Below are 16,535 nucleotides of genomic sequence, written 5' to 3'. Positions count from 1 at the left end.
GAGGAGGAGGAGGAGGAGGAGGAAGAGGAGGAGGAGGAGGAAGAGGAGGAGGAGGAGGAGGGGGTGTTGGTGCTGCTCTCCGGCGGAGTGCGTTCGCTTCTWTGACCCGGATTCACAGGCGGGGGCGGAGTTACAGGGAAAAGTTGTGTCACCTGAAAAAATGACCTCCTTTCTTTTAATGTCTGATTTTACTGGATTTTATATTTTCATCCAATATCTTAAGATGACTGACTTTTAATTAAAGTATAATTTTGATATGAAAATATCTCATCTTGCATACAAATTATTTAAAAAAAATAAAAAAAATTTAAATAATTAAAGTGACAATAATTTTGGCTAAGATGTAAAAAAAAAATGCTTATGGTTTTAAATATAGTTATGAACTTTTAACGTTTTTTTTTATTTAATTACTGCAATATTTGCATTGAATTTCCATAAATAATGACACTGAAATAAAAACACCAGTGATGCTTTCAGATCTGATTTTATTGTCATGAGGGTAAAATTTTCCATCCCACAGAAAAAATGATCCATGCATGTTTATCTTAAATCCATAATTCTCACTTAAATAGTTCAAAATAGAAAAAATGGGATGGAAAAATGTGTTTTTGATTTTGCAGCACAATAATTCTGCACATGTAAACATTCATGTTTGAGGTTTCTTAACATTTCAGATAAACAGTTGCATCATCCATCCATCCATTTTCTTTACACCCTTATCCCTCAGTGGGGTCAAGAGGTGCTGGTTCCTCTCCAGCTAGCGTACCGGGTGAGAGGCGGGGTCACCTGGACAGGTCGCCAGTCTGTCACAGGGCAACACAGAGACACACAGGACAAACAACCATACACACACACACTCACACCTAGGGGCAAGTTGGAGAGACTAATTAACCTGACAGTCATGATTTTTGGACTGTGGGAGGAAACTGGAGAACCTGGAGAAAACCCACCATGCACAGGGAGAACATGGAGACTCCATGCAGAAAGACTGGGGCCGGGAATCGAACCCAGAACCTTCTTGCTGCAAGGCAGCAGCTCTACCAACTGCACCACTGTGCAGCCCTGAACAGTTACAACTAATGATAATAATTATTCTCACACAGTTCTGGAGCAAAGAAATAAAATAAAAGCATCTTTTAAAACCCACAGAGGTTCATTTCTCTCGTTTTGACACATCCTGGTGTCTCTGATCAGAGAGTTTCTGGTTTCTGCCTCAGAATCAGCAGGTTTTTTGTCCTAAACTCGTCTGTCCAGCCTCATGTAGACACAAAGCCTCCGTCTCAGAGCAGATGGATGTGCAGCCTGAGGTCAGCTGCTCTGATGCGCCTCATTTGCCTCTGAACGGAGCTTCCTGCCTGATAACAGCTTCAGGATGCTGCACAGATTTGCATGGTTGTGAAAGAGAAACTGCAGCTGCAGCAGAATCACAGCGTGGAGGGGAAGACACGGAAGTGACGTCACAGAGACGGAGAGCAGCTGGGATTAAAACGGACCTGGAAACAGGTGGAGACGCAGCAAAGAGAACCATCTGACCAGGACTGGACGGTTTGACTCTTTGATTAAATATGTCCAAAAATTAATAAAACCTGCAATTATCTTATGAGAATAAGAGCCAAATTATTTCCTGCCTGATAAAGTTTAAAGTTACAACAGAGGAAAACGTTAAAAATGGAACAAACACAATAAACCTCTGTACAACATACAGGAGATTATTACCAAAATTATTCAACCATCCAGTTAAAATACTTTAAATGGACAATCTCACTCAAATATACAAGTAAAAATTCATAAATGAGAATAGAGCCACAAAAAAAGAAACAATGATGTCACAAGCTGCAGAACTTTAATATTCCACTAAAGCTGAAAAAAAATCACAATTTCACAAACGCATTGATTCCATTAAATAAGAAACACAATTAATGAATAAGTTTGTTTATGTTATACGCCATTAAAAATTATGCAAAGCCAAAATCCTCCACCACTTCCTGTTTCTTCTTCTTCGTGGTTTGCGCCAGCAGCAGCATCCGGTTGTTGATCACGTGACCCATGTGATCTAAAACGTGTTTCTGTTGCAGGTTTGCGAAATAAACTTATTTTGATACGACCAAAACTTTACACCAACAAACCAGAGCTTTTTTTTTTTTTTTAAAGTTTCCATAAAGATAATTTAGCATTTTGGCAATGAGGACAAATTAATTATTTCCAAATTATTCAGATTAGTTTGCAGCAAAATGTATTGTGAATTCTCACAGCGACACCAAAATATGTGAAGCTAAAACAATAATTACATTGAGTGAAGCCACAACGCATTTCGAACATTTAAACTTAAATACTTTTGGAAATAAGAGCAAAGTGGCTCTAAAACAATCATATTTGTGACATCTTCAACTTGACCAGGGTCTGCAGGGAGCTCAGTCCTGGAAAAGAAAAAAGATGGCGGATGAAAGGACAGAAGAGTAACTGAGTCCGGTGCTGAGGTTTCGGAAATCCTGATCCTGAAGCAGAAACGCTGTGAAGGGGGGGCAGCAGATGCTAAAASAGAAATATTTGTGTGCGGTTGCCATGGCAACACTGATCAACTTTGGGGGATTTGTTTAAAATCAGAGGATCAGTTGTGCTCCAAGCGCTTGGACGTCTCCGTCTGAAACTTTGAGGTCGCACGTAGTAACTTTTCCATGACGTCACCCGGCGGCGGCGCGGAGCGGCTACCTTTAATGATCTGAGCGTGACGTCACCCCAGTTCCTGGCTCTCCTGGAGGTTTTCTGCTTCAGGCTGCAGAGTTTACCTCCAGTTAGGAGGAAAACAAGGTGAGAAGAGGCCCTAAAAACTAACAGATGGGGTGAAAGGAAGGGGGCGTGGCCTCCATCACGGAACAAAACACAGGAAATGGAAAGAAAAGCTGTTTTATTCCACTGAAAACATATAAAAGGAGAACATCAATCTTATATTATTGTTTTTAGCTTATGGGACCAAAACATACTTTTTAAATTGCCCAAAACTGAACTTTTACTGAAACTCGTTGACTGAGACGCACCTGAACACAGACGACTGGACCCAAAACACTCTGCAGGTGCACATAACGAGAACCTTTGTCTAAAACTTTGCCTTTTCATCGTTTCTGTACCAACTTGCTGTTCTTAATGAGAAGCTTAACAACAAAATTCTAAACTGAGTTTGATGCTTAAACCGACTGTTAAATGTCCTGATTTGATCAGAATTAGTGTTTGAACGTCGTTTTTATTCTGACAGCTGATCGACTCGACCTCATCATGATGATTGGTTGTATTTACCCAGAATGCCGTGCGCTGTACTCTGGTTTCTGCTTTTGGAGCGCTTGGTGTTCACATGTGCATTCGAACCGGACCAGAATTCACTTCAGCCGAACCGAGACCGAGGTGGTTTGTAGAATTCGCTCTAAGCTTTCTAGACAAACGAAGTAGAGTTTGATTGGACCAAACAGTGAAAACATTCCAGGTCCTGAGCAGCAGGAAACTTTGTGATATTTAGATCACATGAAACGTGACTGAGAAACTGACATTTCTTGTTGTGGCATTTGAGTCGAGGACAGCTGCTGCCACTTACCGTATTTTCCGCACTATAAGGCGCACCTTCAATGAATGAATGGCGCATAGACGCTACAGTTTTGGTTGCCAATATGCTCCGTACTCTATCATCACACATCCACATTAGTAAAGAAGTGGTCCCCGAGTACTTCATATAGTAATCTGCCTCAGTCGTTGTTTCACTCACGGTGTTGTGATATTGTGCCCAACTGCATTCTGGGTAACACAGACCAACCGACACGCTGCCGCCGCAGTCTGTCTCTCTTCCCCCTCCGCCCCCCTGGCTTTAAATGTATTATCAAACTTTATTAACAAATCAGCGTTCTGACAACTATCCCAGCATGCACCGCGCACTTCTTCTTCTACGGGGGAAACTGAAGTCGGCCGCTGCTTATGTAGTTGCTAGACCTGTTGTTGCTCAATATTGGTCCATATATAAGGCGCACCGGGTTATAAGGCGCAGTGTCGGCTTTTGAGGAAATTGAAGGTTTTTAGGTGCCTTATAGTGCGGAAAATACGGTAAATGCCTGTTTCATAACATATTACAGAATGAACWTTTTACTACTTCCATAAAGTTCAGCTGAAAGCCAGCTATCCCTAAGTTTTTGAGTGTTGCATGAAAGGCTCAAGACGTGTTTCTGAAACCGCAACACTGATTCAGATCTGACCACTGAGGCTGAGGTCAGAGCTGCAGAGCCTCACTGCAGATTTGTGGTTTCCTCTTGGACTCCAGGGCCACCGGGGGCCGATTCCTTCAAACTGAAACCACATGCCACCTCCTCGGCTGCATTACGCTGTGAACACGCATTCCTTGTTCATTAACGTAAAGAGGGAAAAACTCTGCTCAGAATCACCAATTTTAAACAAATATCTCAGTTAGGAAAACTGAGAGGCTTTGAGTTTTATTTTCAATGAGCTTTAATGAAGGAGGGGCAGTTTTACCTGATCTCAGATCTGTTTGTGTTCACAGACAGGAGGCTGAATCTGGAGGAACATCTGGTCTCATCGTTTCCCAGCTTTTATGGTTCCACTGATATCTTAAAGCCGTGACCTCCAGCCTGCACTGCAGACGTTTATGAGGGTCAGAGGTCACAGATTTCACCTGGAGATGAAGCATAGGCAGCTTTATGCAGCTCTTCAACTTCCCCAGCACTTTGTACTGACTCCAGGTTCAAACATGACAAACTTTCTGCAATGGAAAAATTCTCAAATACATTGCTGTCAGRAGGTTTGTCTAAAAAATGACATCACTAATCAAAAGGAACAAATTTCAATCTGATTAACCAATATTCAAGTTAATCTTAARTCAGTTGTTTGCATCCATATAACTATAAACCTGGAAAGTCTGTTTCATTGAATCTCTTCCTGAGCAGTGAACCATACAGGAAGGTGTGCAGTAAATTTATAGCATTATGGTTCAATTTAGCACTTTAGCTTTAGCAAAATACCATGTTGGTATAGAACTGGACTCTTGGTCATTCAGTCGATTTCAGATGATTTCACAATCAGTTACCCCAAAATGTGAAAGTCTGTCTAGAGCTACACAAACAGGCAGGTTGAGCCGTTTGCACTGATTCCAACTGGTTACGGGAAATAATTTCAGCCAAGCTTCAACTGTAGGTCGTCTCAGAAAAACAGCAGTTTGTATAATAAGCAAAAATAAATCAGACCCTTGTCAGTAACATTTGAACAGCCTTTATAAGACCAACATTCAGAAAATCTTGTTAAACTGACTGAATGCAGATTATATCTTGCAGAAATGGAAAAAAAGACCTCTCAACTGTCCAGATTCTTCAGATGTGACAAATATTCACACAATTCATAATTTCATATATTTATTTCAAACTACAGTGATGATTTGTGTAAACTTTGTGAAAACCTTGAGTCACTAAATCAGCTGATAAAGATTAGATTCGAGTTAAAATGCAGAAAAAAGGTTTAAAGCTCAGAGTTCAGCGCCGCGTCTCCGTCGGCTAACATGTAAAGATCAGAAACTAAAAGGTTSAGCTGGTTCTCCACTCTGCAGACCTCTGGCTGCGTCGTCCTCTTCGGTTTCTTCCATGTCGACGGTCCAAACRGAACCAACAATGAGACCGAATCCACTCTGCGGTTTAGCTGGACAGGAAGCAGCAGCTTGTCGTTGGGTCAGTCTCAGTCTGATGAGTCCAGTTCCACTTAATGAATCCAACTCGGGTGAGAAAAATTCACAAAATGTTTAATCTGCAGCCAAAGCCTCAGGTAAGAAATAGTAAAAATCAGTTTTGTATGTGTTGTGTTCATTTGGCTCCTGCTTCAATCCAGGAAGCATCCAGAGCTTTAAGAGATCTCAGGTTGTAGAGTAATGAACAGCTTTGTTTTTATTCACAGTGAAGAACAACAGGTGGCGATAGCTTGGATTATTAGCAATTTAGCTTCAGTATAACAAAGCTAACATGCTAATGTTAGCATGAATTAGCTTGTTGTGCCTCGTTAAATGTAACATTAAAATTACAGTTAACTGGTTGTAGTGTTTGGTCAAATCTGACCAGTTTAACTCCTGTTCTGTACGTCTTACTGCAGGAAGTGTAAACTATAAACGGTGGAGGATTAAATGACATTTTTAATACACTTTATGGAAAATTAGTGGACAATAAGAACAGTTGTTCTATTTCTTGAAAAAGTTAAAAGGATAAAATTGGGAAAATGTTCATAAGCATGATAACATGCTACTTTGAAGCTAGTTTAGCATGCTGCTGTTAGCATCATCTTAGTGGAAATGATGTCAAATCATATATTTTTAATGTGTATTAATTAGTCACTAAAATACAGCTGTGGGTTTTCTTCATTTTTGTGTTAGATTTTAAAGCAACGTTAGCYAAGATGTCCATTAGTGAGTTAGCATTAGCATGTAAAAATAAARCTTGAAAGAGAAAGCTCATTTAGCATGCTAATGGTGGAAGTAGGAAACTTCATTTGATCAACCTCTGTACTTTACTCTGTAATAAATGAGTGAATATTACAAACAAAACTGTAGATAAACTTCACAGAATTTTCCACTGTAGTATAAAATTGCTAAAAATCATGTTAGCATGTCTATAACTAACAGCTTTCTACAGCTAATTTTAGCATGCTAATGGGAAATGATTAGTTTACCAAATAATTCAGAACGACCTCTAAACCTTTATTGTGCAAATTTCTAGTGGTGAATGAGACATTTAGAGCAAAGCTGTGGATGTTTTCATTTTATATTAACAGATTGTAAAGAACGGATAAAATCTACCAAGATGTTTATTAGCCGTAAAGGACTAATGCTACAGTAGCATGCTAAATCAACATACAGCTGTAAAAAAACAAACTAACAATACCTGTGAACTAACATTCAACAATGAGGCCATTATCAGGTGTTCAAAGGTTTCAGTTCAGCATTGAACAATCAAGAGTAGAACGATTTCTTAAAACCTGAGAAACATTGGCTGCACAGTTGGTGCATCTATATTAGGCTTAAAAAGTTTTGTTTTGTTGTCACACTCCATTAGTTAGCAACTGTAAGCACCGAGTCTCTGCTGTCAGACTGAGAAATCAAGCAAACACAGGTGCTAATAGTCAGCTTGGTAAAGGTTCCCAAAGAGGAAACTAGCATAAAATTAACAGCACTGAGAGAAAAATGTCTTTAAATTAATTTAATGTGCATCAGCCAAACATTCCAGCAGTAAAAGGATTATCCTAAGGTTTTACAATCAGATCCCATCACCTGGGTTAAACTTTGAAACACTGTGTGAAAATAAACAGGAATTTAAAACTAACTTTAAGTCACAATTATCATTAAGTGTTGAAAGTCCTTTGATTAAATTCAGGTAAATAACTTCAGCAAAATAAGGGTTTTGTTTATGTTGATATCATTTGAGTTTATGATCCAGCTGTGAAACGATTTATTGACAGGAATTACAGGATTTATCCATCCAAACTGGTATCTGTAGGTTTATATTTGTAATAAAGCTTCCTGGACCAAACAGAAGCTCTAAAAACACAAAATCCTCCTGGTAGCGAGTTCATTTCTGGGGAGATTGACTGACATCAGCTATGACAAAAAGCTTGAGTTGATAAAATGACACAAACTCAGGTTGGAGTTTTGGACCTTCAGATGTTTTCTCTCGTCTTTATTTTGAACCTGCTGTGAGATACGAACCCCGGCGAGGAGGATGAGCTCGTTACCAGCTGGAGGGAGTCACTAACGAGGCTTTGAGTCCACATGTCCTGCAGTCAGTTGGTCAGTTATCCCGTCAGTTGGAGCGGCGGTGGACACAGGCCACCATTGTTCCGTCTGATTTCCATCGTGTCCTCGTCTGACGCTCGAGAGTCGCCATTGGCTCACTTTGGGCCAGATTGGAGACAGATAGAGGGGAGAAGAAGTGGTGGGGGGGTTGAGATGGAAGAAAAGGAGAGGAGGGGGGAGGAGTCAGACTGCAGAGGGACAAAGAGTTCATTCTTTGCCGGTGGTGAGGAGTTTCAGGGCTTTCTGGAGGTTCTGGATGGCTGTGTTGACGTCCTCGTACTGCAGAGCGCTGCCGGCGTACTTGCAGAACTTCTGCGCCTTGGTGAAATCTTCGGGGGAGAGCTGAACGCCACCTGAGGAAGGGAGGGAGGGAAGGAAGGATCAGAGGAGGTGGGAGAAGTCAGGGAGATCAGACGTTAATGTGAGCCAATTAGAGGCGAAAAGAGGAGCAATCAGTCCTGATTACTGACTCAACAAAGGCTGCAGACAGAAATACAAAGTAGACTAGGATCACTTTACAGTCAGTACATGGCAGACAGAGAGGACGAGACAAATCTAAGTGCTTTGAGTCGGGAACTTTCAGGAAACAGCCAAGAATCAACAAAACGCAGTAAAAAAGGGCAAATGGTCGACTAATTCATTCAGTTAATTTGAAGAAGAGACGTCAGACGTGTTAAATCAGCTGGGACATATTTATTGAGGGCTGCACAGTGGTGCAGTTGGTAGAGCTGTTGCCTTGCAGCAAGAAGGTTCTGGGTTCGATTCCCGGCCCCGGTCTTTCTGCATGGAGTCTCCATGTTCTCCCTGTGCATGGTGGGTTTTCTCCAGGTACTCCGGTTTCCTCCCACAGTCCAAAAACATGACTGTCAGGTTAATTGGCCTCTCCAAATTGCCCTTAGGTGTGAGTGTGTGTGTGCATGGTTGTGTGTCTCTGTGTTGCCCTGTGACAGACTAGTGACCTGTCCAGGTGACCCCGCCTCTCGCCCGGTACGTTAGCTGGAGAGGCACCAGCAACCCTCCCGACCCCACTGAGGGACAACGGTGTTAGAAAATGGATGGATGGTTATTCATTCAACCAAACACAGATCTAAGTTTGTAGGTGAGTGAAAGTTCAGTTCCCCAAATGAACTGAACTTTCTAGGCAGTGAACTATAGTTCAGTTAAAGTGAACAGGGCTGGTGTGAATGCAGCCTCACTTTAAATGTCTGGTTAAGGATAAATTCACCCATTTTCTGCTTAGATATGGTTACGTCTTCACGGTTAGTCTGGTCATTTCCCCCCCAGGCAAACATCCAGGATGTTCCCACGTCAGATGAGATAAACGGTCCTGGTGGAGAGTTCTGGGTCTGTCTTTGGGTCTTCTCCCTGTAAGACGTGTCCAGAAGGCAATGAGACCTCATTGTTTGAACCATCCCAGTGAACTCCAAGAGGAAGTGCAGCAGATCTTAAATCGGATGCAAAAGGAGAAACGGAAAAATGAGGCCTTTAAACCCGAATCTATTCACAAGATGGTTGGAGGAGAAAAAACTAAACCAACCAGGAGAGATGCCGAGGCCTTTTCACTCCTTGTACCGGACATTGTATTTGTAAATCCACCCCACTCCCTCTAATGAATCATTTAGTGATAAAAGTCTCTAAATCGCTTGATAAGAGGAACAGAAAGTGTGAGAGATCAAACAGTTTTAAAGGCGGTTTCAGTAAATACTGTCACCAGCCGTAACATTACTGAGCTTATCTTTCCTCCACAACAAGCCGTCTAATCTGACCTGAATTATTTTATAACAAAGTTCAGACTCTGAACGTTTCGTTTTATTTTACACCAGGCGTCTGTAACTCTGGTCCTTCAGAGCTGCAGCCTGTAGATGTTATAGAACGACTTCCTACCAGGACTGAACCTGATGCTGAAGATTTAATTCAACTGTCTGATTCTGGGATCAAAGCAGAACCACATATCTGATTTGGTTCTAGCCAGTTGGGTGTGGATATTGGCAGGAATGTGGGGGAAATGTGGGAACATGGTGGGCAGTGAAGACGCTGTGGTCAACACTCTGTCATTTTGTGTTTATCTTTGGGCAGCCATTTTATCCAAAATCTCTCTGCATATTTGTTTCAGGTTGCCCCGTCCAGTCGATGCCACCATTGGACCTCAAACCTTTGACTATGGAAATATCGCCAATCTCCTTGGTCTCACTGCGAACTGAAAATGGCGGCCGAGATGTTATTGTTGACGTAAATCTATGGGCCAGTCCATGAATGCAGTCTGCTGCCAATCAATCGCTACGCTCATCCTTTAGATCGTTCCACAAAAAGGAAGAAGCTCTTCAAACGGAGACGAATCCGGTGGGGTTGGACTGGGAAGAACTGGTCAAAGTCCAGACTTTACCAGTAGAGAAGGAGCTTAAAGCTGCTGATGACTGGAGTTGGAGCCGTTTGTTCTTATGTGGCTCTTGTGGAAAAGTATTTTAGTATTTCAGGTCTATTTAAGAGTTGGGGATGGAAAAATGTATGTTCAAGCTTTTATTCCTTATGTCGTTGTATGAAAAGGTGTGTAGCCCTGTCATTCATTCATTCATCCATCCATAGTGACTTTTAGTACTTAAAAACTGGCAAATAAACGTTGATTTATGGACAATTGGAAGATGTGTAGAGAATCCTGTCTACAAACTTTTTAAGGTGAACTTTTGCTTTAAATAAAATCCAGGTCAGAACCTGGAGCTACAACAAGAGTCTAACTTTTTGTATATGTTGTGTGTCTGTATCTTATTAAGCTCCTCGCCCTCCACCCTTTAGGTTTCGGCTCGGCCCGACGGAGGGCGGAACCCTGTCCAGCACGAACGCCCTCCTTCCCGACGCAGGAATCCAGAAAAAAGTTGGAAAACTAGGCAGTAAAGTTTTGTCCAAGTCTTGCAGTAATAACTGAAACGCACTGAGAAACTTTGGACAATAAGTTATAGATTATTTAGATAACCAACTGGGTAGCAGTTGCTGCACCAGCATTGATTTATGGTGTGTGGCTAAATAACACGGTTCTGTATGAGCAGGGGCTGTAAATGAAGCAAATTTATATTTTTATTGGTCATATTTGATAGAGAAATCTTCATAAAAATTATTATGGCCTCATCTATAAAAAGGAGACAGAAGTTAATCTAATTGCTTAGTGAAACAGCCTCCAGGCCCTAAAATCTGTTTAATCATCAGGACATAACAAACTGATCCATTTTTATGACGCTTTAGCAGCAGCTAAACTAAATACCTAATAAAGTCTGAGTGCTAAGTAAGTCATGTTTAATCAGGCATTAGGACGGATCCAATTTCCTTCTCTACCTCGTCATATTTTCTGTCTGCCGATTTCTCCAAGTGTGCCAAACATGTTTCAGCCAAGTATTAAAAACAAAAGCTAAACCCAGGAAATGAAAACTATGGATGAAATACGTTTCATCAGGTCCATTCAGACGTCTGCCGGGGATTTCAACAGCAAATGTTTTACAAAACCTTAATTCCTTCGGTACATTTCTCATCCATCTGTCTCTGCCTCCCCAGAGGAAACTCCTAACTCGAACCATGCCTCAGCGGCTCGCTCGTCCAAACGGAACACGAGACGCCGCGTGGGACGGCTCTCGCTCCGCACATCGAACAGAACCATCTGCACGTCTCCCAAGCCATAAAATGAGTGGCGCATTAATGCGTCGTGAGGAATAACGTTTAAAAAGCCAGCCTGGCGCTTTACAAATCGGAGGAGAAAGTCCTGAGTGTTGGAGAAGTGCTGAGTCTGTGAAAAAGATGCTTTACGCAGAGTAATGCGTTACTTTGTAATCCTTTCATCGATTCAGAAAATAAAATGAGATTCCTATTAATATTTGTCATGTTTTAATGCTTTTCTGGATCTGCAGCTCTCACTGGAGCGGTTCGTAGCCGAGTGTGAAGCGGCCGGGATGAGGCTCAGTGCCTCCAAATCCGAGGCCATGGTCTTGAGCCGGAAAAGGGTAGAGTGCCTTCTCTGGGTCAGGGGGGTCGTCCTGCCTCAAGTGGAGGAGTTTAAGTATCTGGGGATCTTGTTCACGAATGAGGGAAGAAGGGAGCGGGAGATCGACAGGCGGATTGGGGCAGCGTCTACTGTGAAGCGGGCGCTGTACCGGTCCGTCGTGGTGAAGAGAGAGCTGAGCCAAAAAGCGAAGCTCTCGATTTACCGGTCGATCTACGTTCCCACCCTCATCTATGGTCATGAGCTTTGGGTCATGACCGAAAGAACGAGATCACGGATACAAGCGGCCGAAATGGGTTTCCTCCGCAGGGTGGCTGGGCTCTCCCTTAGAGAGGGTGAGAAGCTCGGTCATCCGGGAGGGACTCAGAGTAGAGCCGCTGCTCCTCCACGTCGTGAGGAGCCAGTTGAGGCTCGGGCATCTGGTCAGGATGCCTCCTGGACGCCTCCCTGGTGAGGTGTTCCGGGCACGTCCCACCGGGAGGAGGCCTCGGGGAAGACCCAGAACACGCTGGAGGGATTACGTCTCTCGGCTGGCCTGGGAACGCCTTGGGATTCCCCCGGAGGAGCTGGAAGAAGAGGCTGTGGGGAGGGAAGTCTGGGCCTCCCTTCTGAAGCTGCTGCCCCCGCGACCCGACCCCGGATAAGAGGAAGAAAATGGATGGATGGATGGATGGATAATGCTTTTCTGTTTTTGTCCCTTTACTTTCTCCAAAGCATCTTAATCTTACAGAAACACTTGGTTAAAACTTTATTTAGTCTGAAATTCTCTCTAAACATTTACCTTGAGAAAATATTGAAAGCATTTTTATTTAATGACTTCAGCCAATCAGCTCTAAGGAAACTGAACGGCACTCCTGGATTGGCTGCCTAGCAGATACCATGTCGAGCAGCATTGGTCCAGGTATTTAGGCTTCTGAAGTTGTATTTCCATTAGTATATTTAAACATATTACTAAAAAAGTAATTCCAGGAAAGCACATCAAGCTTCTACAAAAGGTGCTTTTTAGTTGTCAGGGAATTAAAACGTTCATTTTTGCAGGGGACAAAAAAAAAACAACAAATACAACTAAATCTTGAAGTAAGCTTTAGATCCTGAGAGTGATTTTCAAGAAATTAGAAAAGTTAGTTCCTTAGAGTTAATCACCGACTTCCAGGAACAAATATTCAAAGTTTCATGAAAGCAACTTGTAAAATTTCAGATAGGAACCTGCAAGATTGTAGAAATAATCTGCTAACGTCAGATATTCAGGCAAGTAACTTAACTTAAGTAAAGTGAACAACAAATTATTAATTAGCACCAAATTAACATCTGAACATCAGGATCCTGTGTAATCTAATAAAATAACCTGAAACGTGAGAAGCTACCCCAGGTAATTCCAGTCATGGTTAAAAAAGTAAAGTGATTTCCTGGAAAGTCTGTAAATTCTGTAAAAGTAAACCATAAGACACGAGGAAGTCACGTGTAAGCTGAATATCCTGTCAGTTCTGGGAACGAACAGCTTCATCACTGCCTCCGATAACCATCGTCTGAATTGTTTGACAGAAAAAGGCTCTGATTTTTGTAACCTGACAGAAAGTTGGACGTGACGGTTTGTGCATACGCTGGTATGAAAGTGGACAGAAGGGCTGTGGGTGTGCGCCTGGAAAACGGACAAGAGCAAAACCTCACCGAGGCACAAACACGTTAAAAGTACGAGAGGAGAAGTTTAGAACTGAACACTGGCACATTGACGGGAAGGACGCAGGACAAGACGTCTTCATCAAGTCTGTGGTTTAATGTCTGCAGCCCGTGATTTAGGCTCCCATAGTGCGCCTCACTTTATTTAAATTAAATCAACTTCATGGAAACAGAGAGGTGCAGCCAGYGATGGTTTACATGTCATTTTGTCCCCTTTGGTTAAAAATGGTTTCAGTTTCCAGTGAAACCTGAAAATGGAGCCGTAAACGACCGAGGAGGCATCGTTTCCTGTTTGAGTCTCTTAGGTAGAAAGAAAGCATGAAGTTCAGGGGGTTCACTAACTTTAAGTGCAGTGATTATGAGCTTAGGGTTGCTGGTTTAAAAAGTGAGCTCAGCAGCATATTATGGGGTGTAGAAACCACAGCAAGCAGGAACTTCAACACTTTCTCTAAATCCACAGATGGCAACAGTTTCTCACCCAGAGTTAATATGCATTAAATGAAATAATATTACCAAATTATTCTTCTACTTAAAGGTGAGATAAGTGGAGCCTTTAGAGACCCAGAAGGTTTCTGGGTGATATTTCTAAAAAGCAGAGCATGCTGAACAAGCACAGCGACAGATAATATCTCTTGGTTGAACAGCGCTCAGAAAATATGGCCTTCTGCTCTCTAACAACGTTAACAAGGGAAATCACGTCGAACCATAAGTCTCTAATCCCTACAAAATATGCTGACTGTATATTCCCAAGGATGGGAATCGTTTGAGACGGAGAAGGGAAAAAAAATGGAAAAGTTAATAGAAAAATCCTGCAAAGCAATGGGCCAGAAACCAGAGATGATGAGGAGAAGACGGTTTCAGGGAATAATGAATCAGCAGAACGAATAAAAGGACGGATGATAAAACCAGGACGCGTTTCAGCTCAGCTGGCTTCTGTCTACATGTTGGACTTTTTAAATGTCTGACTATTAAATCCCATGAGTTAGAACTATGTGGTATATATTTTCAAGTTGAATTTCAGAAGGGAAAACCAAAATATTATAAAAATAAAAACAAACAAAAATTAATCAAACCTCAAATTAGTGAAATTTCCACCAGCTTCTCCCCTCAGGAGGAGCAGCTTGCGTCACTCACCACATTTTAATTTTGGTGTTAAATTATGTAAATCCTACCAGCTTTACAGGATGCTGATTAAACACCCAGTGGGATTTGAAGAACCTCCAGCAGGACCATTACAACATCGCTGGGCTTCTCCAGCCTAAACAACGGCTGCTTAGTCTTCATTTTACCTACATTTTAGTGGTTGTGGGATTTCTCTTTTGTCCCCGTCTAAAGATCATGAGACATTTCTCCAGCTACCTCTAGACTTGTGCACTTCTTTTTGTCGTATTTACCCAGAATGCCCTGCGCTATAGTCCACTTCCTGCTTTTGGAGCGGTCTCCGATCTGCTTGGCGTTCACATGGACGTTCAAACCGCACCAGAGTTCACTTCAACCGAACAGAGACCGAGGTTTGTAGGCGGACTAGAGCTCAATTTTTGGTCCACAGTTTGATTACGCCTCTCAAAATGAAGATGAATAGTTTAAGATAACGAACTAGAATTTGATTAAACGAGGCTCAGAAATTGTTCTGTACCTACAAGAATCAAATATGGGAGCTCAGTTTCTTTTATTTACGAATGATCAGTGATCTATACAGGCGTAACATTAAATAAATCAATTTTAACATAATTTTAAGTTTTGTAGACCAGAGCAGAAGCAACAAAAGTCACTTTAAGAAAAACCCTCTAATGAAATAAAAGTTTTCTCCTGCAGAGAGCCCACACTGGGCTGCTGAACAGAAAACGCATCCGTACCGTTTAATTGGCTTCTTCTCCCCAGTCTGTTAGACACATTTAAATTGGATTCAATGAATCCCATTTTTCTTCATTTAAAAATCTTGGACCGGGGCTTAATGCGCTCCTCAACCAGGCAGATTCTTTTTAATTGCGCCAGCAGTCAGGCTAAAGGGCAGCAGCCTGGTTCGCTTACGCCCAGCGTCACTCTGCAAGGAAAAAGCTAAAGATGCAAACAGAGTTTCCTCTTTCAGCTTCTCAGCAGGCAACTCTGGATTTTAACAAAACAGTGTGAATTAATCCTAGCACCTCTCTATGCAGGTAACGATTCTGCTGAACAGGTGAAAGAAATACCCTGCGTCGTTAAGACGGCTCCAAACTGTGTCACCTCTGGTTATTTTAGGCTAAAGAAGTGAGCGAGACCGACCCGCGAACGGCTCAGCAAGGAGCAGAGCTACCAGCTTGGCACCAGAAAACCAAACGTCATTGGCGTCAAACGTTCAAACAGCTAAAAGTTGAGCAAAAAAAAAAAAGTATAAAAATTGGATTTCTATAGAATTTTTACAAAAAAGTAAATCTGGTGCAACAAAAATTAAAAGCTTGAACAATCGTCTTTTTTTTTTTTGCTAAAAAAAACAACAAAAAACGAGAATTGAATTGATCGCTTAAGTAATAAAAAACTAAAACATTTCTACGAGCTAGCGTTTAGGACGATCACGGTTGCTAGGCAACAGGACAAATGCCAAAGTATTGATGGGCATAAGTATAAAACCATTTAATTTCATAGTCGATCACTTCTGAAAGGACGCTGCACCTGGACAAACCCACAGAATGAAGGAAAACCCACGACAGAGTAAGGAGAAGCGAGAGTCACTGGTTACTATGGCGACGTCCCTCCTCTTGGGAGGAAAACGTTGGGCACACCGACAGACGCAGACTTGAAGCCGAGCCTGAAAAAAAAAGCCTCCAATGTGTGAAAACTGTAAAGTTTAATCCAAAAAAAAACATGATTGAACCGTGAATGTGGGAACCTTCACGAGAAAAACTTTATGGGCCTGCCGGGGTTTATGCAGGAGATACGACGGGTTAAAGAGACACTTCAATTCCACTTTGGAAAGAAAATGTCAGACACAAAATATAATGGGAATTAATACGCTTGGGTGTGTGCTCTGGTGGCTCGACAGGAAAGTCTCTGCAAGAGCATAAAAGTGTCGATTCAGTCGTG

General features: G+C 42.0%; 1 protein-coding gene across 1 annotated transcript in view; it reads right to left on the bottom strand.

Moving 5' to 3' along the window:
- Positions 1-6,813: 6,813 nt before the first annotated feature.
- Positions 6,814-16,535, bottom strand: part of vta1 (vesicle (multivesicular body) trafficking 1) — a 41,950-nt gene continuing 32,228 nt past the window's right edge. The window contains exon 8 of the mRNA XM_008397140.2: positions 6,814-8,169. Within this exon, the coding sequence (XP_008395362.1) occupies positions 8,024-8,169 (146 nt within the window). The 3' untranslated portion in view covers positions 6,814-8,023. The remainder of the gene's footprint in view (positions 8,170-16,535) is intronic.

The sequence above is a fragment of the Poecilia reticulata genome, linkage group LG21, assembly GCF_000633615.1.
Source record: "Poecilia reticulata strain Guanapo linkage group LG21, Guppy_female_1.0+MT, whole genome shotgun sequence".
Lineage (NCBI taxonomy): Eukaryota > Metazoa > Chordata > Actinopteri > Cyprinodontiformes > Poeciliidae > Poecilia > Poecilia reticulata.
Note: the sequence above shows the minus strand (reverse complement) of the source record. Positions and strands in the feature narration are given on the sequence as shown.